Genomic DNA, 26,766 nt, shown 5'->3' with positions numbered 1-26,766 from the left:
ACAAGGAGTAGAGTCTTTGAGAGTGCTTCGAGATTCCTTGATCCAAACCACTGAGTCAGTCTACAGCTTCTAGCCTGATTCATTCACCTGCAGCATTGCCTGTTTCCATTCATAGGGCGAAGTCTCCTCGATCCTCCTCGAGACCTGCTTCCAGACACCACTCTCATCGTCAATCGAGGCTTTCATCGAGACATCCATCAAGGCGCAGGTCTTCTTCCAAAGAGCAGCCTTCCTCGTCCAGGCCTCATTCCAGACCTTCCAGCTTTTCAAGGACTCCAACTCCTCGATCGAGGTCACCGCTTCCAGACCCCGAAGACTCAGCTGCTTTCATTGCCTCCTCCAAGTCTCCATATTCTTTGGACTGTCATTTTTCTAGAGAGGCTTCACCTTCGTTCTCCACTCGAGGCACCTCGAGGTCATCAAATCAAAGTTCTTTATTTTAGTTCTTGTGACACAATAAATCAAATCAGCTTTTTCTGCAGTGTTCAGAATTACCAGGTGTGTGTGTGTCCTGTCCTGTATTATAGCATTAGAGAACTGCTACTGCAATGTTTGTTAAAGCACCTCTGTTCTCCGCTAACTTTGCAAATGCAGTGTATTCAAATCTTGCGTTCCTTTCAAGTGTTATTATTTTCCTTCACTGGGTTAAATGAGCACTCTTGCTAATAGTAAGGCTCAAGCAAACTGATAAGATTTCCCTTTCCCCTTCTTGGCAGCACTGCTTTTATGAGGTGGGGCTTTAAGCTCATTCATACATACGTTCAGTCAGATAGTTATGTTGGCTTTCATTACCTTATTCCCAAACCGTATTGTTATCTGAAAAGTAATCCTTACACACACACTCATATTCACATGGCTTTAAGGACGTTAATGACCCTTCCAAACTTCCGTCGCAATCAGACAGCATTTCCTCCGTTAGACTACCTTGTGACTGGCTTAGCTCCTGATACTCATTAACTATCTGGTCTTGCCTGCACGTCTTTTCTAAGGTGTGCGTGGAGTCAGCTTCTGTGCCTGAGATCAAGGAATACAGCGTGTCAGCTTTAAAGTCCTCTCTGGACTTTCTTCTCAAAATCTACTTTTCCATGTCTTCCCTTCCCTTCCCTTCCCATCTATCCATGTGTACCATCTTCTCTCTCTCTCTTCTCCCCTATTCCCATCTATCCCATAAGAAGCATTTCGTTTATCTCTCTTCCCTGCCACACCCATTGCTGTGCACCATCTCCTCCTCTCTCCCCCCTTCCCCTTCATCCCTGTGCACCATCTCCTCCCTCTCGCTCCCGTGGTCTGACATCTCTGTCTTCCTCCTTACCCTCTCACATGGTCTGGCATCTCTCTCTCCTTCCCTCCCTCTTCCCATGGTCTAACATCTCTCTCCTCTCCTTCCCGCAGTTTGATATCTTTCTCCTCTCCTTCCTTTTTCTGGTCAGTCATCAGTCTTTCCCCTTCCAATGGTCTGACAACTCTCTCTCTTTCCATCATCCTTCTCCAGAATCTGACATCTCTCCCTTCTTTGAGTCATCTGTCCTCCCTCCCAGTGTAATATTTCTCCTTTCCTCCTCTCCACCACTATCATGTCCAACTATTCTCCCTCTTTCTTCCTTCCCCATGTATACCATCTCTCTTTCCCTCCCATTCCATGCACCTATGTACAACAATTTCCTTTTTCTCTTCCCTACCCCACTAGCAGCATCTCTTTTCTTCCTTTCTCAGCACCCCATCCATGCAGCATCTGTCATTTCCAATCCCCCAGCCCGTGCAGCATCTGTAATTCCCAGCCCATGCAGCATCTGTAATTCCCAGCCCGTGCAGCATCTGCAGTTCCCAACCCGTGCAGCATCTGTCCTTCCCTGTCTACCCCCCAGCCCGAGCAACATCTATTTTTTCCTGCCTTCCCACCCAACCCCAGCCTATGCAGCATATGTCCTCCTTGTCTTCCTAACTTCCTGTGGCGTGTAGCTTAGGTTCTTCTTTCCTCCCTGCAGCACAACCTCTTCAGCTCCATACTCCCCTTCACCTGCTCCCTCCCCACTGGGTTGCTGTTATTTTAAATGTTCTGGAAGCCATGGTGCAGTGTCTACGAGATGAGCGTTCTGCCGTCGGCCTGCCTCGGCCGGAACTCTTCATTCAGCGGCAGTCCACCTAGGCAGGAGCAGGAAGTCAACGCTGAACGAGGACTTCTGGGGCAAGTGGACGACAGAATGCTCATTTCGTGGACGCTACTCTGTGCCACGGCTGCCGGAACATTTAAAATAACAGCGACCTGGGTGGGGGATTCTGGAGCTAAAGAGGTTGTGCTGTAGGGTCCTGCTGGGGGGCAAGGGAGGAAGGAAAGAAGAAAGAACAAACATATCCTGCACACCGAAGATTTAAAATGATAGCTGCTAGAAGAGGAGGTAAGGTGGGGGAACCAAACTGTCACTAATTTTTGGGTAGGCCACGGCCCCTGTGCCCCCCCCCTGCTCCGATGCTTATGCAGGTTCTTATCTGCTGTCATTTTTACTATGTTTCTGTGTTTTAATATTTTAATAATATATTGCTGGACTCAAGCTAACTACCTTAAACTAAAGAAGCAAAAAACCAAAATAGTGTGGTTTGGAAATTTTGAGTTGCTAAACATGAGAAATATTAGAGGTCCTTTTTATTAAGGTGTGCTAAATGCTAAGGCACCCAAAGAATATAATGGATGTGGATGCCTTACCATTTAGCATGCGTTAAATGTTTAGCGCGCCTTAATAAAAAGACCCCTTATTTTGGCAACTGGAGAAATATTGCATATTGAAGATAAATTGAGAGTCTTAGGAATAACTCAAAACTTGCTTTTTTTGCTCAAATTGATGATCTTGTGAAGAAAACATTTTTAAAGCTTAAAACAGTTAAATAGAAAAACATGAAGGCAGATAAAACACCATATGGCCTATCTAGTCTGCCTAACTATGCCAACTGTTATCATCTCATCTCCCTTAGAGATCCAACGTACTTGCCCCAAGCCTTCCTGAAGTCAGATATACTTTTTCTTGTCTCCACCACCTTCACAGGGAGGCCATTCCAACCATTCACCACTCTTTACATGAAAATGTATTTTCTAAGGTTGCTTCTGAATCTGTCTACTTTCACCTTCTTCCTGTACTCCAGCATTCCAAAGCTTCCTTTTAATTGAAAAGTCTCATTTCATGTACATTTATGCCATGTAGGTATTTAAACGTCTTGTATCATATCTCCCCTCTCCTGCCTTTCCTCCAAAGTATATATATTGAGATCTTTAAGTCTATCCACATTTGTCTTGTAGCGAACACCACTGACCATTTTAATAGCCTTCCTCTGTACTAACCATCATGATTATATCTCTTTGAAAGTGCGTTCTTCAGAATTGTACACAATATAGTACAAAATGAGGTCTCACCACGGTCTTATAGAGGGGCTTCAATACAGTGTTCACCCGGTCATTTGCGGTTGGTGGTTTGCGATCCCGGTCATTTGCGATATTTTTTGACCGCGAACCGCCAACCAGAAGAGGACAGCTGGAAAGGCAGGAGAGAGCAGCCGGAGCACCGGCGAGTGAAGGAAATCACTCGCTGTATGCTCCGACCGCCTCTTCCTGCACAAAAGTCGGGCCTGAACAATCAGGAGCTGCTTTGACACGCAGCTCCTAATTAGTAAGGCCCGACTTTAGTGAAGAAAGAGGTGTTCAGAGCATACAGCAAATGATTTCCTTCATTTGCCGGCTGCTCTCTCCTGCCTCTCCCGCTGCCCTCTCCAGCGTATTCCGGTTTTTCAAGATTCGCGGAGGTTTCTGGAACGGAACCCCCGCGAATATCGGGGGAGTACTGTCCCTCCTTTTTCCTATTGACCATTCCTTTCCCTATTCACCCAAGCAGCCTTTAGCTTTTGCTGCTGCCTTTTCAACCTGTTTGTTCACCTTAAGATCATCACTTATTCACACCCAAATTCCCCTCCTCTTTCGTATACAAAGTTGTGAGCTATCTTTAAGCTCAGACTTGAAAATTATTGTTCAAGCTATTCTATTCTCTCAATTTGATTATTGGAACTCGTTGTACAGCACTATCTGTTAAGTTACAGTGTAATCTTCAGTTGTAGAACACTGACTGCAGCCAGACTAATTTAAGGTTTGGAAAAACTTGAAAATGTTTCTCTGTTGAAGGATGTGCACTGGTTCCCCATAAAGTTTTAAACAGCATTTAAAGTAGCTTGTTTAGTTAATAAAGCGTTACATAGCATGTTCTCTCCTTGAGGCAATGTTGGAGAAAAACTATCAAATAATCACTTAAAGGTTTGTTTGACTACTTTTCTTAAATTAGGATTGTGTACAGTAAAAAAAATAAAATCAATATATGTCAATAGATCATTCTTTATGTTTTCAGAGCTTTAGAATATGGAACGATTTTCTGCTACATGTAAGATGTATTCCTCCTTATTTTTGGAGTATGTACATGATCATCTCTCCCTTCCTCTCCTTCACCCCAATTCTTCCTCTTTCATTTTTCTCCCCCACATGTGCAGCATCTTTCCTCCCCTCCCTCCCATCCCTTGTGCAACAGAACCCTTGAGTGAGCACCCCCTTCCCCTTCCCTCCCCGAGCACCCAAATCCCCATCCTTCCCTCCCTCCCATCGGAACCCCTCCACGAGCCCTACATACCTCCGAAAGCAGCATCGGACCGACAGCACTCTAAACAGGCTGCTTCGGCCTTTTCTGCCCGTGAATTCACTCTGCCGCGTTACTGATGACATCATCAGTAATGTGGCACAGTGAATTCACGGGTGGACAAGGCCGAAGTAGCCTGTTTAATAATAATAATAATTTTATTTCTTATATACCGCTATACCGTAAGTTCAAAACGGTTTACAACAAGTTACATACAATGAGAGTAAGAGATGTTTACAACAAAATACATACAATGAGTGTATGAGATGTAAGGGGAACAGAAAAAGTACTTTCTGGGATACAAATTGCAAATGGAAGAGATCCAAGATGGTTTGAATCAAAAGGAAGTATCTAGTCAGAGATTGGAGTGCAGGGGAAAACAATTTGGGTGGAATACCTTTACAAATGGGAAGAAGGATGAGTTAATCTAAAATCAAGAGAATTGGGGATTGGGATGAGGATAGCTGAGGGGGATTGGGCAAAAATTAGGAATTAGAATTTGTTAAAGAGACGGGTCTTCAGTGATTTTCTGAAGTCGGCGTAAGAAGTGGCCTCGAGAATGGGTTTTACAAGCCATGTGTTCAGTTTGGCTGCCTGGAATGATAATATTCTGTCTAGGAACTTCTTGTAAAGACATGATTTCAGGGATGGGTAATTAAAGAGATTTGTTCTACGAGAGCTCTTATTAGAGCTGTTGAGGATGAATTGAGAGGCGAGGTAAGTTGGTAGCATCCCAAAGATAGCTTTGTAGCTGATGCAGGCAAACTTGAAGAGTATTCTGGATTCCACCGGCAACCAGTGGAGTATCTGGAAGTATGGGGGTGATATGTTCCCATTTTTTTAAACCAAAGATGAGCTGGACCAAAGTGTTCTGAATTAATCTCAGCTTGTTAAGTGTCTTCTTATAAGCTCCCAGATATATAATGTTGCAGTAATCCAGCGTACTCAAGATGGATGATTGTACAAGTAATCGAAAGGATGAATCATCAAAGTATTTTTTAATGATGCGTATCTTCCATAGGACTGATATACTTGTTTTGAACATTAAATCTGTATGCTTTTCCAGGGTTAGGTGTTTGTCAAGGTTGACTCCTAGTATTTTTATAGTTTGGTCAATTTCGTAATCACAGCCATTCACGTGAATCGTGTTGTGTTGTCTTTTATCTTTTCATTGGGAGATGCCAGGAAAAATTTAGTTTTTTCTGTGTTCAGTTTTAGTTTGAAGGCCATCATCCAAAGCTCTATTTGCTTTAGGGTGTTGGTTAAGAGATTAATAAAGTCTGACGACAGACAGGTTAGTGGTAGCACTACAGTAATGTCGTCAGCGTAGATGTAAAAGTTGAGTTTTAGGCTTTGTAGCAGGTGTCCCAATGTGATAAGGTAGATGTTAAACAGGGTCGGAGATAGCGGGGAGCCCTGGGGCAATCCGCAGTTGTTTTTCCAGCTGAAGGAGAATTTGTCTTCTTTGAATACCTAATAGGATCTGAACTTGAGGAATTTCTGGAACCAGTTGTAAGCGTTTTCTGTGATGCCTAAGAATTCTAAACAGTTCATTAGGATGGTGTGATCTACTAGGTCGAAGGCAGAACTTAGGTCCAGTTGTAGAATCATTGCACAGGTTTAGAGTGCTACCGGCCCAACATTGCATATGGAGGTATGTAGGGCTTGCGGAGGGGTTCCGATGGGAGGGAGGAAAGGATGGGGATTTGGCTGCATGGTGGGTGTGGGTGTGCTCGCTCAAGGTTCTGCTGCACAAGGGATGGGAGGGAGGGAGGGAAGGGAAGCTGGGCAAGGGTCCTGCTGCATGAGGGATGAGAGGGAGGGAAGGCTAGAAGCTGGGCAAGGATGCGGAGATGGTGCGGTATACAAACCTAAGGTTTAGTTTAGGAAAGATGCACATGTGGGGGAGAAAAAGGAAAGAGGAAGAATTGGGGTGAAGGAGAGGAAACAGAGAAACATAGAACATGATGGCAGAAAAGGGCCACGGCCCATCTAGTCTGCCCACACTAATGGCCCATCCCCTAACTACTTCCATGAAGAGATCCCACATGCCAATCCCATCTTTTCTTAAAGTCTGGCACGCTGATGGCCTCAATTACCTGTTGTGGAAGATTATTCCAGAAATCAACCACCCTTTCGGTGAAAAAATATTTTCTGGTGTCGCCATGAAATTTCCCACCCCTGATTTTCATCGGATGCCCTCTTGTTGCCGTGGGTCCTTTAAGGAAAAAAAGATCCTCTTCCACCTCGATACGGCCTGTGACATATTTGAACGTCTCGATCATGTCTCCCCTCTCTCTGCGTTCCTCAAGTGAGTACAGCTGCAACTTACCCAGTTGTTCCTCATACGGGAGATCCTTGAGACCTGAGACCATCCTGGTGGCCATTCGCTGAACTGACTCAACTCTCCGCGCATCTTTTTGATAATGCGGCCTCCAGAATTGTACACAGTATTCCAGATGGGGTCTCACCATGGATCTGTACAACGGCATTATGACCTCGGGCTTACGGCTAACGAAACTTCTACGGATACAGCCCATGATTTGTCTAACCCTGGATGAAGCTTTCTCCACTTGATTGGCAGTCTTCATGTCTTCGCTAATGATCACCCCTAAGTCACGTTTTGCTACAGTCTTTGCTAGGATCTCACCATTTAGGGTGTAAGTCCTGCATGGATTTTTGCCGCCAAGGTGCATGACCTTGCATTTTTTAGCATTGAAACTTAGTTGCCAAGTCTTTGACCAATGCTCTAGCAGGAGTAGGTCCTGCGTCATACTGTCGGGCATTGAGCTTTTGTCGGGCACTGTGCTTTCATCTGTTGTGCGGTTGCCTACTATGTTGCATAGTTTGGTGTCATAGGCGAATAATGTAATTTTACCTCTAAGCCCCTCAGCCAAGTCTCTTATGAAGATGTTAAATAGGATCGGGCCCAAGACCAAGCCCTGTGGCACTCTGCTGATCACCTCCGTCATATCGGAGAGGCCGTTTACCACTGCTCTCTGAAGTCTACCTCTAAGCCAGTCCCTAACCCATGAGGTTAATGTTTTACCCAGTCCCATCAAACCCATCTTGCTCAGTAACCTGCGGTGTGGGACGTATCAAACGCTTTGCTGAAGTCCAAGTACACAACGTCTAAGGACTCCCCTATATCCAGCTTTCTTGTTACCCAGTCAAAGAAGCTGATCAGATTTGATTGGCAGGACCTTCCCTTCGTAAAACCATGTTGATGGGGATCTCGTAGATTCTCCTCGTTCAGGATCGTATCCAATTGGCGTTTGATTAGTGTTTCCATAAGTTTACTCACTATCGATGTGAGACTCACCGGTCTATAATTCTCAGCCTCCGTCCTGCATCCCTTTTTGTGGAGTGGAATGACGTTAGCCATTTTCCAATCCAAAGGGGCTCTTCCTGTACTTAGGGAAAGATTGAAGAGCGCGGATAACGGTTCCGCAAGGATGTCACTCAACTCCCTGAGCACCCTGGGGTGTAGTTTGTCCGGTCCCATAGCTTTGTTCACCTTGAGTCTTGATAGCTCTTCGTAGACACTGCTGGGCGTAAACTCGAAATTTCGAAACGGGTCTTCCAAGTTTTCCCTCGTCAGCAGCTGAGGGCCGGATCCCGGCGCCTCGCAAGTGAAGACCGAGCAGAAGTATTCATTTAAAAGTTTGGCTTTGTCGGAGTCCGATTCTTCATAGTTCCCGTCGGGTTTCCTAAGGCGTACTATCCCATCTGTGTTTCTTTTTCTGTCATTAATAAACCGGAAGAAGGATTTATCGCCCTTCTTGATGTTCTTCGCAAGGTTCTCCTCCATTCAGAGTTTGGCCTCCCTGACTGCCGTTTTGACCGCTTTTGACTTTGCCAGATAGTCTTCCTTGGATTCTCGCTTCCCTGATTGTTTGTAGAGGATGAATGCTCTTTTCTTCTTTTTTATGAGGTCTGAGATCTCCGCAGAGAACCACTGTGGTCTATTGTTTCTTCGCCGTTTACTTACTGATTTGACGTAGCAGTTGGTTGTTTCGTGTAAGGTTGATTTCAGAGTTGACCACATTACCTCTACATTATCTGTTTCGGCATGGTTTTGCAGTGCCCAATGGACGAAATCTCCCATGCTTTCGAAGTTTGTGCCCTTAAAGTTGAGGACCTTGGTTGATGTGCTTGACTTAGTGAAACCTTTCCTGAGGTTGAACCATATCATGTTGCGGTCACTGGAGGCCAACGTATCGCCTACCGCAACCTCTGTGGCACTTTCTCTGTTGGCGAGTATTAGGTTTAGTATCGCCCGATCCCTAGTGGGCTCTAATACCATTTGTCTGAGTCTCGCTCCCTTTTTAGAAGGGTGAGATGATCATGTACATACCCCCAAAATAAGACCCAGTACGTTTTTTGGACCTAAAATTAATATGACACTGTCTTATTTTCGGGGAAACACGGTATGAACATGGATCATACTACATGTCGCTATAGTTCAGTGTTCTTCAACCTTTTTACACCTAAGGACCAGCAGAAATAAAATAATTATTTTGTGGACCGGCATCGGTCCACAGACTGGTGGTTGAAGAACACTGGGCTAAGTCATGGGCCAGACCCTGCCCATCTCTACCCAGTCTCCACCCCAGACCCTGCCCCCATAGTCCTAATTGTAACACTATTTTTTCCATTCATTTTTCATATATACACATAATATAATCTTATTAACAACGCCTCGATCGCACCACGGACCAGCAGTTGAAGAACACAGTTTTGGGCCTGATGCACATGGCGGCCCTGTGGACCGGCAGGAAATTTATGTGCACCGGCACCGGTCCATGGACCGGTGGTTGAAGAACACTGCTATAGTTGATATATACTAAAAACAGTGATTGCAGCTGAGAGTCTTTTTTACAGTTTGAGTAATGGTAGGGCTTTCTCTCTGAAAGTAATTTATTTCTTCTAAGAAGTAATTATTTATTTCTTCTAAGAAGTATTGATCAGAGGCATCAGTCCATTTCAAGACACATCATTTGAATATTATGATTTGGTGGAGGGAGGGGCTACCATTAAGACATGTTATTCTAAACAAGTCCTTTTATTTTAACACAGGTCTCCTTGATTAAAACGGGAGCCTAAAATAGCACAACTTGTGATAAAATAACCTGTCTTGAAGTTAGCCCGATTTCTTCCCCCAGAATGTAATTTCCGGAGCTTAAAGATAAGGTAGTGTTCACTGTTAACGTATTCCTGTTTTTCAGTTATAATTGAGTCATTGAAGGATATACCTCCATTAAAAGAAGGCAGTATACTTTTCAAAGAAGATGGACTCGCTATTGGAAAAGTGAGTAAATATGTATCATTCCCTATTAGTAATGTTTGTCTTAATATTTCAACTTCTAAAACTTATGTTTCCAGTGCAGTTGATCCGCAGGTTTGGAGATGTAGTCAGACATTGAAGTCTGAATGGCATCCCGAAGATTAGCTTTGCAGCAGCATTCCCAGCATTTTGGCATTGAATATTCTCATCCAGCTACTGTGAGAGAGCTGAATGCAGATTTCCCAGCAATGATCCTGTCAGGTCACAGTGAGTGTACAGGCTGATAGCCTGTGAGAGACATCGGGGGTGGTTGGAAAAGTGGGGTTTTCAGTGTTCCTCCTCCTGAAAAATCCTAAAATTGCCACTTTTATAGTGTGAAAAATATCAGAATTTTGGCATGAATTTCTTGACGGTGGGCACCTTGGATTTTTAGCTTTTTTTTTTTTCCTAAAGCTCCCTGCTTTTTCAAAACTGCAAATTTTGCCTGGAAACTTGCTGGGATGGAGTCGCATTGTACAAATTTAGTTCTTTTAGAACGTCCTTGTGGTGCAGTGGGGAGGGACGGCAGCATCGAGCTTAGCTTCTCCTCTGCTAAAACAGGTGACCAAACACTCAGCTAGCCCAGTGGGGTGGCCTTCAGTGACTTCGGAGCACGGCTGGCAATTCTGTTTGCCAGGCTGTGTACCCTCCGTGGACTCGGAACTGCAATTTTCAGTCACCTAAGGGTGACTCTGTACCCCTGGAGCCGGACAGTTTTTCTCCTTTTTTGAAATTTTTAGGGTCTGAATTTTAGAACACGTATTCTCCCCCTGGGCGGTCCCACGCCACCGAAGAGGCATCAGTGAGTGGCGTTGTGCTTTTTGGCACGGTCTCGCCTCAGCCTGCTGCTGTTTATGCGCTACCTGACCTTCATTTGGAGGACCCTGATGAAGATGTTTCAATCACTGCTTTTTGTTTGAAGGTTCAGCGCTTTCCAGAGCGGGAAAATCAGGGACTGTGTACTGGATCTGCGGATCCCTCTGGGAGTTTGCATCCTGGGGATGATTCTTCTGTCCTGCGCTTATTTCAGTTTGTGGCTCTGCCTGACCTTATTTCTGAGTCTTTGCAGGAATTACACTTAGTCTCTCAGACAGCCCTGTCCACTTCTTCCTTCTGACTTTGTGGTGTGCGCTCGCAGTCTGCTACCTTTCCCTTGCACCCTGTTGTAAGCATTCTGGTCTCGGAGCCATGTGACTCTCCGGAAATTGCTCTGAAATTTACTAGAGCTATGTCACGCTTGTCCCCTCTGACACAGGACTATCATCAGATTTTTTGGGTCAGTCCAGGGTATATGTAGGACTGCCATGTGGATTTGGTCCTCAGGACCCTTTTTTCACACAGCTGCTTTAGGCATCAAAGCTGCTTCAGCGGTTTTTGTTGTGCACGCCCGTCTCGCTCAACTTAGCACACTGGAGAGTGAGGTGGTGGATCCCCCACCTCAACTTTGTTTGGCTGGGACAATTATATAGCTACTGCATTGGATGACCTTATGTGAGTTTGGCAAAGGTGTCAGCGAATTCCATCTCTACCCACTGACTGCTACATTGGCTAGGCTACCTTTTAAGGGGCAGTTATTGTTTAGCAAAGATCTGGACGACCTCATGAATTCTGTGATGGACAGTCGTCTGAAGCCTCTGCCTGATCATAGACCCAGACCCTCTAAGGGTTCTGGTTGCTCTAATTTTTGTGGCTCACAGGGTTCCAGACTGCAAATACCACATCGCAGAAATTTTCACAGGGCTCCCGATGACGATATACTGGCTACATGTGTTCCCAGCCTTCACCTGCCCTTCTGTGCCCTCTGCCAAAAAGGCTCAATGATGCCCCTCTGTGGATAGGAGGACTGCTCTCAGCATTTTTTCCGGCCAGTGGGTCTTGGACATTATTATTTGCTCGACTTCTGACAGATTGGTTTGTGTACTCTCCTTTAGGTCACTCGGACAAAGTTCTGGGGGGGGTTCAAGCCACAGTTCATTGCTAGCTGGATATTCAAGCTATAGTTGGAGATACAAGCCAGGAAGGTAGGACTTCTTTACATTTTTCTCTCCGAGGCCCATAATAGGCAAACTTCTTTGCAGGATCATGGCGCGCTAAGGGCTGGTGATTCTAATAGCACCAGACTAGCCAAGGTGATGGTTGTATGCCGATCTAGTCTGTTCGTAAAAGGGACCAAGGCCTCAGTCTTCCATGTCATCCAAGACTGCACACTAAGGGCCTAATTGACCTGGAAAATCCAGAACACTTTGGTTTTACGGCATGGCTCTTGAGAGAGCGGCATTAGTGCATAAATGCAATTCAGATGAAGTAGTCTCTACCCATCTAAGATGTAGAAAGAATGTGACTCTAGCCCCATATACAAGAACCTGGAAGTGTTAGAACATAAGAACATAAGAATTGCCACTGCTGGGTCAGACCAGTGGTCCATCGCACCCAGCAGTCCACTCATGCAGCGGCCCCCAGGTCAAAGACCTGTGCCCTAACCGAGACCAGCCCTACCTGCGTTCATTCCGGTTCAACAGGAATTTGTCCAACCTTGTCTTGAATCCCTGGAGCATGTTTTCCCTTATAACAGATTCCGGAAGAGCATTCCAGTTCTCCACCACTCTCTGGGTGAAGAAAAACTTCCTTAAGTTCATACGGAATCTATCCCCTTTTAACTTCAGAGAGTGCTCTCTCGTTTTCTCTACCTTGGAGAGGGTGAACAACCTGTCTTTATCTACTAAGTCTATTCACTTTATTATCTTGAATATTTTGATCAGAAGAGTGAGGACCCGAGTTCGGCACCAATATCTATGGTGCTAGCCTTCCTGCATGAAGAACTGGAAAAAGGCCTGGTGGTTAGCTCCCTGAAAGTTCTCTCATGTTTTGGGCCTAGGATTAATGAGAGCACCGTAGCCGCACATCAATATGTGGCCAGTTTTCTGAAGGATGCTTTGCACCTCCATCCTCCGGTGCGACAACCTTTTCCGGCATGGAGTCTTGAACCTCTAGAGTAAGCTTTTCTGATGGGTCTTGCAGTCAAAACGGTGTTTTTGGTGGTGATTACGTCAACTTGATGGGTATCAAAAATAAAATTGCAGGCATTATCATGCAGAGATACCTTCCTCAGAATTTCGGATTCAGGCCTGGTATTGATCACAGTGCCATCTTTCTTACTGAAAGTAGTCTTCAGCTTTTATATCAGTCAGGAAGTTCAATTGCCAGCCTTCACAAGGAAGAATGATAAAGTGCTGAAATTGTTGGATGTTTACAGATTATTATTGCAGTATCTGAAGGATAGGAACGATTTTCAGCTGTTGGATTATCTCTTCATACTGGCGGGTGCTACCCATAAAGGCTGACCAGCCTCGAAACCGACCATTTCAAGATGGATCTCTATGGCCCATCTCTTCAGCCTATGTTATTAGTGGGACGTGATTGCCCATACCGTAAAAATGTTTTCCACTGGATGCGTGGCTTCCTCATGGGCAGAATCTTCAGTGGCATCTCCGGAAGAAGATCTGTAGAGCTGTCAGCCAGTCCTCTCTCCATAAGTTCACAATGTTTTACAAAGTGGATATAGCGGCCATAAAGGACTCTGCTTTCGGATCATCCATTTTGTCATCAGGCTCATCTGTCCTGCCCTTGACTCTGAGGACCTCTCTGATAAGTCCCAAAGGTTCAGAAATAATGTGTCTGTTGCACTAGAAGAAAAGATTAGGTTCTTACCTCAGTAATCTTCTTTCTTTCTTTCTTTTTTTGTCTTTGTTTATTTATGGAGACTTATAGAATATTTAACATCAACATGAATTAAACTATGGAATTTAACAGTAGCATTAAAGGGAAGAAGAAAGGGAAATAAAGGAGTCATCAGTATAAAGAACAACTGTCACCTATAATAATAAAATGCTAAGCGTGCAAGCGCACTCTTACCCCGTGTTCCCTGAGTCCTGATCTGTCGGGCTGTGGCAGTAAGAGTGCGCATGCGCGTGTCTAAGGACCGGCCAGGTAACACGCTTCAACTCCCCCCCCCCCCGCCGCCTCCCCTACCCGACACACTGCTAACACGCCGTGACTCCCCCCTCCCCCCGCTGACCCTACCCGGCACACCAGAAACCCCCATTGACCCTCCCAGCCGACCCTCCCACCGCTACACGGCGACAAACCTTGCAGCTCCAGCAGGTCCCAGGCACAGTAAACACGCTGCTTCGGGTCTTCTACTGGCATGTTTATTGTGCCTGGAACGCTGCTCATGCTGCGAGGTTTGTCGGCCGTGTTGCGGTGGGAGGGTCGGCTGGGAGGGTCAACAGGGGTTTCTGGTGTGCCAGGTAGAGTCGGCGCAGGGGGAGGGTAAAAACATGCTGCTCAGGGGGATGGGAGGCAGGCAGGCAGACTGGCATGGGGGGGTTCAATGGAAGGGGGATGGGAGGCAGGCAGGCAGGTTGGCATTGGAGGGGGGGTGGGGGGTTTCAATGGAAGGCAGGCAGACTGGCATCGGGGGGTGGTGGGGTGCTTTCCATGGAAACATGCTGCTCAGGGGGATGGCAGGCAGGCTGGCATGGGGGGGGTTCAATGGAAGGGGGATGGGAGGCAGGCAGGCATCGGAGGGGTTGGGGGGGTTTCAATGGAACATAAGAACATAAAAAGCGCCGTCTCTGGATCAGACCTTCGGTCCATCTAGTCCAGCGATCCGCACACGTGGAGGCCTTGCCAGGTGTACACCTGGCGTAATTTTTAGTCAAAACCACAGACTACTAGCAATAGGAATATAATAGGTCACCACTTAAATGTATTCCAATAATTTCACTATCTTGGAGGAAAAAAAAGAGAAACTTCAAGGACAAAAAAACTACTTTCATTAAAATGGATAAACGACCTCAGTTTCTTCCGGTGAAAATTTCACCTGAAAGACCTCTATGCCAGCCGTACACAACTTTAAAGCTGCATAGGAAAAAACATCCTAGGTCAGTGAAAACTCCATTTGTTTAAAGATCATTTAAATGCCTTCTCATTTATAGTCCAAATAGCAACACTTATTTCAATAATAGCACTGTCCTCCAAGCATAGTTTGAATCCAAACAGTTCGTTTTCTTCTCCCTCTGCCGATATACTTTCCAAGCAGGGGAGGAATACACTTCTCAGACTCCCATATCCTTCTATGCCTCTCGTAAGGAGATGTTCATCTAGTTTGCTTTTGATTCCGCAATAACCTCCTCTGGGAGAGCATTCCAGGTGTCAACCACTCTCTGAGTAAAGCAGAACTTCCTGATATTAGTCCTGAGTTTGTCCCCCCTTAGCTTCATTCCATGTCCTCTTGCCCGTGTCAAATTGGGCAATGTAAATAGTTTTTTTCTGCTCTATTTGTCGATTCCTTTCAGTATTTTGAAGGTCTCGATCATATCTCCTCGCAGTCTCCTTTTCTTAAGGTAGAACAACCCGTCTCTTAAGTCGATCCTCGTATTCCAGTTTCTCCATACCTTTTACTAGTTTTGTTGCTCGTCTCTGCACCCTCTCCAGCAGTTTTATATCCTTCTTTAGGTTGGGAGACCAATGTTGGATGCAGTATTCCAAGTGGGGTCTGACCATTGCTCTGTAAAGCAGCATTATGACCCTCTCCGATCTACTCGTGATTCCCTTCTTTATCATGCCCAACACTCTATTTGCTTTCTTTGCCGCCGCCGCACATTGTGCTGATGGTTTCAGGGTCCTATCTATCAGTACACCCAGGTCCTTTTCTTGTTCACTCTTACCCAGAGTTGCACCTGACATTCTATACTCGTGTTCCTTATTCTTTCTGCCTAAATGCATTACTTTGCATTTCTCCACATTAAACTTCATCTGCCATTTCTCTGCCCATTTCTCTAACTGACACAAATCACTCTGGAGTTCCTCGCTATCCTTTTGTGGTCTGATTGCCCGGCATAGCTGTGTGTCGTCTGCAAACTTGATGATCTCACTGGATGTTCCTTCTTCTAGGTCATTGATATAGATATTAAATAAAATTGGCCCAAGTACCGAGCCCTGGGGTACACCACTAGTCACTTTCTCCCAGTCGGAGAACTTCCCATTTATGCCCACTCTCTGTTTTCTGTTCTCCAGCCATTTGCTGATCCATCTTTGTATATCCCCCTCTATTCCATGGCTTTGTAGTTTCCTGAGAAGTCTTTTGTGTGGAACTTTGTCGAACGCTTTCTGGAAGTCTAAGTATATTATGTCCACCGGTTCTCCATTATCAATTTGTTTGTTCACGGTCTCAAAAAATTAAAGTAAATTCGTTAAACATGATTTCCCTATCCTGAAGCCATGTTGACTGGCTTTCATCAGGTCGTGTGTATCTAAGTGCCAGACTATGCTATCTTTAATCAGTGCTTCAACCATCTTTCTAGGGACAGACGTAAGGCTCACAGGTCTGTAGTTGCCCGGTTCTCCTCTTGATCCTTTTTTGAAAATTGGCGTGACATTCGCTATCTTCCAGTCGTCCGGTATCTGTCCAGTTCTAATTGTCAGGTTGGCAAGTTTTTGCAATAACTCTCCGATTTCAACCTTCAATTCTTTTAAGTCTCTTGGGTGAATTCCATCCAGTCCAGGGGATTTGTCACTTTTAAGTTCGTCTATCTGGTAGTATAGCTGGTCCAAGTCCACTTTGGTCAATTGTGTCAAATGTAGAAGAGAGGTCAAGATATATGAGCAAAACTGATTGATAATGATCAAGGTGGTAAACTATCTTTGTTAGGCCAATAAGAGAAAGCTTGGTAGAATGATGATGGCGGAATCCGGTCTGATTAGGATGTAAAACCTTAGTTTTTTCAATGAAATTTGCTAATTGGGAAAACACGATTTTTTTCAGTGAGTTTCGCTAAGAAAGGAATATTAGATAATTCTAGAGAGCTTGCTTTATGATCTTTGATGGTGGAGTATACGATTGATTCTTTCCATTGTTTAGATAGAGATCCAGAATCAAGGCTGGTCTTAACCAGATCAAGGATTTTATGAACCAAAGATATTGAAGAACCGTTTTAGGAGGAATAGAGGAATTATTTCATTACAGGTTCCCTTGATGTTGAAGGTATTCAGGCACCTCTTGATTTCTTGAACAGACAAAAGAGTGAATTGTGAACAAGATGATAAAGGGGATGGAACTCCTCTCATATGAGGAAAGATTAAAAAGGTTGGAAAAGTGATGGCTGAAGGGAGATAGATTGAAGTCTACAAAATCCTAAGTGGTGTAGAATGGGTACAAGTGGATTGACTTTTTAAATCTGTTAAAAATTACAAAGACTAGGGGGCACTTGATGAAGTTTCAGGGAAATATTTTTAAAATCAATGGGTGGAAATATTTTTTCACTTGGAGAATAGTTAAGCTCTGGAATGCATTGCCAGAGGTTGTGGAAGAGCGACTAGCTTAGCTACTTTTAAAAAAAGGTTTGGACAATTTTCTGGAGGAAAAGTCTATACTCTTGTTATTGAGACAGACATGGGGAAAGCCACTGCTTGCCCTGGATCAGTAGCATGGACTGTTGCTACTCTCTGGGTTTTTGCCTGGATTGACCATTTAGAGGATGGCTACTGGGCTAGATGGACCATTCTTCTGACCCAGTAAGGCTGTTCTTTTGAAGAATCTAGGAGGTATCTCTTGAATCTCCCACTCTCTTAGGGCTCCTTTTACGAAGCCGCGTTAGCAGTTTAACGCGCGTAATAGCACACGCTAATTTGCCAGCCGCGCTAGCCGCTACCACCTCCTCATGAGCAGGCGGTAGTTTTTTGGCTAGTGTGGGGGTTAGCGCGCGCTAAAAGGAACCCTTAGTGCAGGTTGCACTCAGTCTAGTGACTTGTTTGTTTACACCTTGTTATAATTGCAAATGGTTAAGTGTCATATATATGTTAATGATATGAGCAAAACAGACATGTTTCTCAAGGAGTGTCCCTGTACCTCTCCCTATTCTGTTTCCTTTCCAGGTTTGGCCTTCTGCTTTGGTACAAACTGAGGAATTGGAGGACAGTCCAGAGAGGTAGGAGTCGGAGCAAAAGAATGTAATGAGGCTCTCTACAAGAATTCTTGCAGGAATAGATTGACTACTCAAAGGTTCAGGAATAATGTGTTTGTCTACTAGAAAGAAGATTACCGAGGTAAGAATCTAATCTTTTCTTATCTACCAACTTGCAATAAAAAGCACACCTGAGTGTGAAATCTGCATGTTGACTGAGGGCATGTCAGCTACGAGTATTATTAATCTAATCTAATTCTTAGGTTTGTATACCGCATCATCTCCACGTTCGTAGAGCTCGACGCGGTTTACAGTAGGAGAAATAGGAAGGAACTACAACAGAGGGTTAGAGGTAGAAGTGTGAAGAAAATTTAGAGGACTTGGGATGCCAAGATATAAGAGTTTCCTTGATTCCTAAGTTGGAGGGAGACTTACATTTTTTGAGAAAAGCCAGGTTTTCAGATGTTTGCGGAAAACTTGGAGAGAGCTCAAGTTCCGAAGAGGGGAGGTAAGGTTGTTCCAGAGCTCAGTGATTTTGAAGTGGAGGGAGGTCCCTAGCTTTCCTGTGTGGGAGGAATGCCTTTTAGCGAGGGGAAGGATAGTTTTAATTTGTGGGAGCATCTGGTGGTATTAAGGTTTGAGGAATTCCAAGAAAGAGGGATAAAGGGAGGGAGGATACCATATAGGATTTTGAAAGTTAAACAGGCGCATTTATAGTGGACCCTGGCGATTATCGGAAGCCAGTGGAGCTTGGCCAGGAGCGGGGAGACATGGTCAAATTTACTTTTAGCGAAGATGAGCTTGGCCGCGGCATTCTGAATCCGTTGGAGTCTGTGGAGGTTTTTCTTAGTTAGGCTTAAGTAGATAGAGTTGCAATAGTCCAATCTGGAGAGGATGATGGATTGGACAAGGAGGGTAAAATGTTTTTGATGGAAGCAGGATCTAACTTTCCTCAGCATGTGAATGCTGAAAAAGCATTTTTTTTTTTACCAAGGATTGGAGGTGGTCATTGGAGGACAATGTGGAATCAATAATGATGCCCAAGACCTTGCTCGAAAACTCAAGCTGCAGAGAGGAGCCAGAGGGTAGTGGGATGGAGGTGGGTAGGTGATCTAGTTTTGGACCGAGCCAAAGAAGTCTTGTTTTGGACTCATTCAATTTCATTTGCACAGTGTGGGCCCAGGATTGTAGGTTCATTATACAAGAGGATATGTTCTTAGACAGGTTGGTGAGGGTCGAATCGGTCTCGAGGAGGACGAGGATGTCGTCTGCATAAGTGTAAATTGTTTCTAGGGGGGATAGGTGGAGGAGTTTTAGGGAGGACATATAGTTGTTGAAAAGGATAGGGGATAGTGGAGAGCCTTGCGGGACTCCACAATTCGGTTTCCAGGGGGAGGTGCCATTCATGTTAACAATGTAAGAACGAGAGCGGAGGAATTTAGAGAACCAACCTAGGACTGTGGAGTTGATACCTATCTCAGAGAGTTGGTAAACAAGAATATCATGGTGAACAACGTTGAAAGCAGCGGAAAGGTCAAATTGTAGGAGAACGGCGAACTTGTTTCGAGAGTGAAGTTGTTGAACCCTTGAAATCAGGGAAGACAGTAGGGATTCGGTGCTGAAGTTAGGACAAAAGCCATATTGATAGGGTAAAAGAATAGAGAATCTCTCTAAGTATGATGAGAGTTGGGAAGAAATGATGGACTCTAGCATCTTGGTTAGGAGAGGGATATTTGCAATTGGGCGATAGCTGGATGGTATAGAAGGGTCAAGATCAGATTTTTTCAGTAGTGGGGTCAAGGCGATATGACCCATTTCTGGGGAGAAATGGCCCGACTGAAGGGCAGAGTTTATGAGAATGGTGATAGAAGAAATAGCCTGAGCGGGAATGTTCTCGTATAAGTAGGAGGGGAATGGGTCCAAGGAGCAATTACAGGATTTCAGTTTGAGGCAGAGATTGAGGACCAGGGATTCAGATACGCGCTCAAAGGTGGTCCAGGATCTGTCAGCTGGGATAGGGTTGGAGACCATTAGGGTGGGAGTGGAATCGGTGGGCACTAGGGAGTTGTAAGAGACTGAAGGAGGGAAAGAGCATCTCAAGGAAGAAACCTTATCGTTGAAGAATTTTGCTAGAACATCGGCTGAGGGAGAGGAGGGGAGCAAGGTGGGGTCTCTTTTGGAGGTTAGGGAGCGCCAGATGTTGAATAGAGTACTGCTTTGATAGTTGGACCTGGAGATTTTGTCACCATAAAAGTTCTTTCTTGCTATTTTTTAGTGCTGTATTGTACAGCTTGATATTGACTCTCCAGGACTGTCTGTCTATAGGACATTTTGATTTTTTCCATATGCATTCCAGAGCTCGACATTTCTGTTTTAGCTCTCTGTGATATGGGAGGAACCAAGGGGCCTTGCGGGGATAGGAGATGGATTTAGTGGAAAGGGGGGCGAGGGAAAGATAGGTGGATTTGGAGAGAGCGACCCAGTTATGCCAATTAGTACCTGAATCTGCAGGCTTAGGGGCAGAGGAGAATAGATTGAGAAATTTAGACCAGAACAGGTCGCTTGTGATTTTTTTGCGGAAGGTAATGGGGCTGGAAGTATGGGGTGGAGCCCCAAGGTGCGACATAAAGATGGGGAGACAGAAAGCCCCTAGGAATTAATCTCGCAAAACAGCAGCAGATGGCTAATGCTGATCTTTTGCTTAATAAATGATACCAATTATGCATGTTGGTAATAAATTACACGATTATCATTTTGCACTGTAGTCATTTCATCTCAACAGTTGCGTATTACTTCCCTTTTATTGCTTTAAGTATAACACGTGCTTTCTTTTTTTTTCCTGTTTTTTTCCTTAGATATTTGAAATATTTGGACCTGTCTCCCGTCCTTTTTACATGTTACGCTTTAAAACTTCAGAGCGCATTGAGCACAAAGGAATTAATCTGCATGACACTGTGTATTTTGCCCCATCAATTGAAGACTTTACCAAGTACATATTCATTGAACAACTAAAGAAGTAAGTATTTTTTTAAGCATTCTTTGTCAAGATTTTGTTTTCAGTATGAATAAAGCATGCTGTTTTACTACCGTTAAAACTTATAGGATAATTTTGTTTTCCTTTAAACTTTTGATTAACACATTCATCAAAATATAAACCTTAAGTTTTAATCATGGCGATTTGCACTTTATTTTAAAAACTGTTCATAAGAATATAAGCTTTGCCATACTGGGACAGACTGAAGGCCCAACAAGCCCAGTATCCTGTTTCCAGCAGTGGCCAATCCAGGTCACAAGTACTTGTCAGAATCACAAATAGTAGAAAGATTCCATGCTACCTATCCCAGGGTAAGCAATGGCTTCCCCCATGTCTGTCTTAATAGCGGATTATGCAGACGTTCCTTCCAGGATCTTTTCCAATCCTTTTTTAAACCCAAATATGCTTTATTTATCATCAAACAGATTTAATCTCAGACTTCTTACTTCAAATGTATTAGAAAAAGTTAACTATGACAGGCTTCTTCGCAAATTCTCTTTTTGCCTGCCTCAACAATCTTTTGCATTTACCTTACCAGTGCTTTTTTGTATTTTCATTTGGATCCACTTTCCTTTTTTTTATGCTCTTTTGGCTAAATTAGCTTCTTTCACTATTTTTTTTTAACTGTGCCAGTAGTAATTAGGCCTTCTGCCTTTTATTAAAGAAAGAAATAGATCTGAACAAATCATCTAAGATAGTATTTTTAAACAGTGCCTGGTTTAACCTTTGCAGCAGCTTGTTTTAGTTCCCACCCACCCCAATCATCTTCCTCATTTTATCAGTCTCCTTTTTTACAGTTAAATTTAGCACAATAGTTTTCCTTAATGTCCTCTCTCCAGTTCTTAATTCAGATTTCATGGTAGTATGATCATTATTATCAGGTATTCCTAAGGTGACCATACGTCCCATTTTGAACGGGACTGTCCCTGTTTCAGATCCCCTATCCCGTTGTCCCCACGCACTTCAGGATGCCGAAATGTCCCATTTTCAGCGACGGTATCCCGAAGCTGTGTGTGGGGACAACGGGACATGGGAGAATGGGCTCTCTCCCTGCTTCTCCGCCCACCGCCGCCACAACAATAGCTAGAGAGGCATGTCCAGGCGCCGGCCCAGAAGCCTTTTCCCCAACGTCAATTCTGATGTCGGAGAAGAAGTTTCAGGCCAGCCAATCGCTGCCTGGCTGGCCCGGAACTTCCTCTTTGACGTCAGAATTGATGTCGGGGAGAAGGCTTCTGGGCCAGCACTTGGACATGCCTTTCCTGCGGTTGTTGCGGCGAGCAGGATGTAGCAGCGGGCGGTGGCAGACCGGGGGGAGTGGAAGAATCGGTGGTAGGCTTCGGAGGGAGGGAGGCAGACAGGCATGCTATTGGTTGCTGAGCTTTCTCATATTTGGCGCGGCAGGGAGGCTGGCTGTCTGGCTTTGGGGGAAGGGGTGGGACAAAGGCTGGAAGGCAGTGAGGGGGAGGGAGGCAGGCTGGCTTTGGAAAGGGAGGGGCACTAAGGACATAGGAAGGAGGCACTAAGGACAGGAAGAGGCACTAAGGACATAGGAAGGCGGCATTGGGGCACTAAGGACAGGAAGAAGCACTAAGGACATAGGAAGGAGGCATTGGGGCACTAAGGACATGGGAAGGAGGCACTAAGGACATGGGAAGGAGGCACTGGGGGCACTAAGGACATAGGAAGGGGGCACTAAGGATATAGGAAGGGGCACTAAGGACATGGGAAGGAAGCACTGGGGCACTAAGAGCATGAGAAGGGGCACTAAGGACATAGGAAGGAGGCACTGGGGGCACTAAGGACATAGGAAGGGACAGTTGTTGGACCTGAGTGCAGAAAGAAAGGATGCACAGTCAGAAAGAAATGCAACCAGAGACTCATGAAATCACCAGACAGCAAAGGTAAGAAAAATGATTTTATTTTCAATTTAGTGATCAAAATGTGTCAGTTTTGAGAATTTATATCTGCTGTCTATATTTTGAACTATATTTGTCTATTTTTCTATAGTTACTGAGGTGACATTGCATATTTTAAACACAAATGACTCAGATATCATGAAAAGACAATGTATAAAATAATAAACACTTTCAATAATGATTGATGCTGTGATGTCACAGCATCAATCATTATTGAAAGTGTTTATTTATTGCATATTTTAGTCATTTGCCCCCAAATATAAATGATAATTAACATTTTCTCTGCGTGCTTTGTTGGTTTTTTAAATTTTATAGTTACCATTATGAATTAATAAGATATTATGTGTACATGAAAAATGAATGGAATAAATTGGGGGTGGGATTGGGCGGGGCTAGGGTGGGATTGGGGGCAGGACTGACAATTAATAAATGCCCCATTTTGATGAAAAAAATAAATGGTCACATTAGGTATCCCCTACACAAAGGACAAAAGCCAGATAAAAAGTTCTGATCAACACAAAACTACCACAGTGTCCGAGTTTTAATTCTAAATAAAACAAATCAAAAATTATGTACAACAGAAATTTTTGTTCCTAATCTTTTGACTCGTGATTGAGGGCCAACTTCCTTGTGACAGTTTCTACATACTTTGTACTCAAATGCTCTGCTTGTGTATGTATCTTATGCGCAACAAAGAGTACTGGATCACTGAAGCTTCTCTCACATTGAGTACACTTATGTGGCTTGTTTTCCTACATGTACTTTCAGGTTCTCATTTAGCATTGTTGGAAAATTAAAACTTTGGTCACAGTGATTGCACCTGTAGGACAATTTTACTAGTTGGTATGTTGTACCAATGGCTGCCTGCCTGCCATGCCTTATCCACATTTGAACTTGTTTTCTGTGTGGGTTTTTTAATGAGCCAACAGTAATGCTGGGTAATTGAAGGATTTTGTACACTGGTTGCATGGGTGCTGGCTTTCATCATTATGGATCTTTCTTGTGATTGGGCAGGAGTAATGGGTTTTTGAAACTTTTATCATACTGGTCACACTTGTGTGGTTTATCTGGCATGTGAGTCCCTAGATGAACAACAAGGAGAGATACATTCTCAAATTCTTTAGGACACTGACTACATCGATGGAGCTGTTCTTCATAAACCTTCTCTGGTGCACAAGAAGAGCTGGATCATTGAATCTTTTATCATTGGAGGAACATTTATGGGACTTATCTCCTAACACAAATGTTTCTGCGATGAACAATAAGTGCAGACTTATAGCTGACAGACTTGACATTCTGCACACTGATGAGAATGGATTTGTTGCTGTGCCACACGACCTGACTTGGATGGAAACTCTTCTCACAGACTGAATTGCCGCTGCTGCTTGGATGGAAACTCTTCTCACAGAATTGCCGCTGCTGGGTCAGACCAATGGTCCATCGTGCCCAGCAGTCTGCTCACGCGGCGACCCTCTGATCAAAGATCATTGCCCTTACTGAGACTAGCCCTACCTGAGCATGTTCCGGTTCAGCAGGAACTTGTCTAACTTTATCTTGAATCCCTGGAAGTTGTTTTCCCCTGTGACAGACTCCGGAAGAGCGTTCCAGTTTTCTACCACTCTCTGGTACTCACTTGAGGAAAGAAGAGAACGGGGAGATATGATTGAAACATATAAGTACATCACGGGACGCATCGAGTCAGAAGATGATATCTTCTGGCTCATGGGACCCTCGACCACCAGAGGGCATCCGCTGAAAATCAGGGGAGGGAAGTTTCATGGCGACTCCAGGAAGTACTTCTTCACCGAAAGAGTAGTAGATCATTGGAACAGACTCCCACTCCAGGTGATAAAGGCCAGCAGCGTGATGGATTTTAAGAGAAAATGGGATACTCACGTGGGATCTTTAAGGGAGTAAATTCAGGGGAGGGGATACTTGGAATAGGCAGACTTGGTGGGCTATAGCCCTTTTCTGCTGCTTTTTTCTATGTTTCTATGAACTTCCTTACGTTCGTACGGAATCTATCCCCTTTCAACTTTAGAGAGGGTGAACTTTGGAGAGGGTGAACAACCTGTCCTTATCTACCAAGTCTATTCCCTTCAGTACCTTGAATGTTTCGATCATGTCCCCTCTCAATCTCCACTGTTCAAGGGAGAAAAGGCCCAGTTTCTCTAATCTTTCACTGTACAGCAACTCCTCCAGCCCCTTAACCATCTTAGTCACTCTTCTCTGGACCTTTTCGAGTAGTACCGTGTCCTTCTTCATGTACGGCGACCAGTGCTGGATGCAGTACTCCAGGTGAGGGCGCTCCATGGCCCAGTACAGCGGCATGATAACCTTCTCCGACCGGTTTATGATCCCCTTCTTTATCATTCCTAGCATTCTGTTCGCCCTTTTCGCTGCCTAAGCACAATACTTGGCAGAAAATTGGATTCTTGCCCAAAATAGTTAAAAAAAAAATTTAAATTGAATCAGGTTGGGCAGACTGGATGGACCATTTGGGTCTTTATCTGCCGTCAAATACTATGTTACTATGTTACTATGATCTGCAAAAGTTAGAGGAATGGTCTAATGCCTGTCAACTAAAATTCAATGCAAAGAAACGCAGAGTACCGTATTTTCACGTAGATAACGCACACCCGTGTAAAACGCGCACACGGGTATAGCGCGCGGAAAACACAAATTTATGTACAGAAATTTTTGTATACCGCGCACACCCGTATACCGCGCATGCTGCCCGACTCTCCAGTCGCCCGCCCCGACTCTCCTCTGGCCACCCCGACTCTTCTTTCGCCCGCCCCGACTCTCCTCTCCCCCTTGAAGTCCTGTCCCCACCCTGAAAGCCAGATGCCCCCCCTCCCCCGACGTCCGATTCATTCCCCCCCGCAGGACCGCTCGCACCCCCACCCCGAAGGACCGCTCGCACGCACCCCCACCCTGAAGGACCGCTCGCACCCCCACAGCCTCCCGACCCCTCCCATCATGTAGAAGCTCCTACCGGTGTCCTGCTGCTTCCCCTCTTGCCCCCCCCCCGACTCCCCGACACGATCGGGGCAAAAGGGAGCCCAAGCCCTCTTGCCCCGCCGACTCCCCAACTCCCCGACAATATCTTTTGTCTGGGTTTTGTAAAGCTTCCTGACAAAATCTCATCGGGAATGGGCATCCGCGGGGGGGAGGGGGGGGGGGGGCAGAACAGAATTGAACTGGGCAGTCCTGGGGGCGTAGCCATGGGTCCAAATTTTTACTTGGCAAAATATGGTAACCCTACTTTAACATCCTTAAACCTATTTGGCCTCTTGGGTGCTCTGTTATAAAATTACCCTCTTCTCTAGGTATCGCTTTGTATTTCATAAAATATGCTTTTACTCCGGGCCTATTTTACTCCGGGCCTAGTCATTGCAAATGAGCTTGCATATCAAAAAGTCAATGAAGAACCTGTAATGTAGGGGAGATGTGTCAAACTGTAACCTGTTAACTGTATGTTATGTATGTTTACCTGTAACCCGTTCTGAGCTCTTTGGGGAAACCAGGATAGAAAATGAATTAAATAAATGACCAGAACCTGAAAACAGCTATTCTGAATAAGCAGTGAATGACATAAATTCTTCCAAGTCAATACCAGGGAATAGTTGTTATTTATTATTCATCATACATATTGTTTGTAATTTATAAGCATGTTAAAAATTCAGTAAATGAAGTGAGTGTAGTGTCTTTAAGCAAATGAATTAAGCATAGTGTATAACCATCCTCTCCCAGTTACCATGGCAACATGCTGTTCCAAACCGAGACATTCATCTAGTAATATTCCAAGCTTTTGACATATGACTTTTACTACTACTACTACTTATTATTTCTGTAGCGC

The 26,766-nt window shown here is 44.6% G+C and overlaps 1 protein-coding gene across 3 annotated transcripts in view; it reads left to right on the top strand.

The window, feature by feature from the left end:
* The window catches only part of NAF1 (nuclear assembly factor 1 ribonucleoprotein), a 135,260-nt gene that overhangs the window by 65,373 nt on the left and 43,121 nt on the right, over positions 1–26,766 (top strand). For all 3 annotated transcript variants that reach the window (XM_033941610.1, XM_033941592.1, XM_033941599.1), the window contains exons 5-6: positions 9,893–9,975; positions 20,810–20,970. In XM_033941610.1, the coding sequence (XP_033797501.1) occupies positions 9,893–9,975; positions 20,810–20,970 (244 nt within the window). The remainder of the gene's footprint in view (positions 1–9,892; positions 9,976–20,809; positions 20,971–26,766) is intronic.

Source organism: Geotrypetes seraphini, chromosome 1 (genome assembly GCF_902459505.1).
Source record: "Geotrypetes seraphini chromosome 1, aGeoSer1.1, whole genome shotgun sequence".
Lineage (NCBI taxonomy): Eukaryota > Metazoa > Chordata > Amphibia > Gymnophiona > Dermophiidae > Geotrypetes > Geotrypetes seraphini.
The sequence above is the reverse complement of the archived record's forward strand: the minus strand, read 5'-3'. Positions and strand labels throughout refer to the sequence as shown.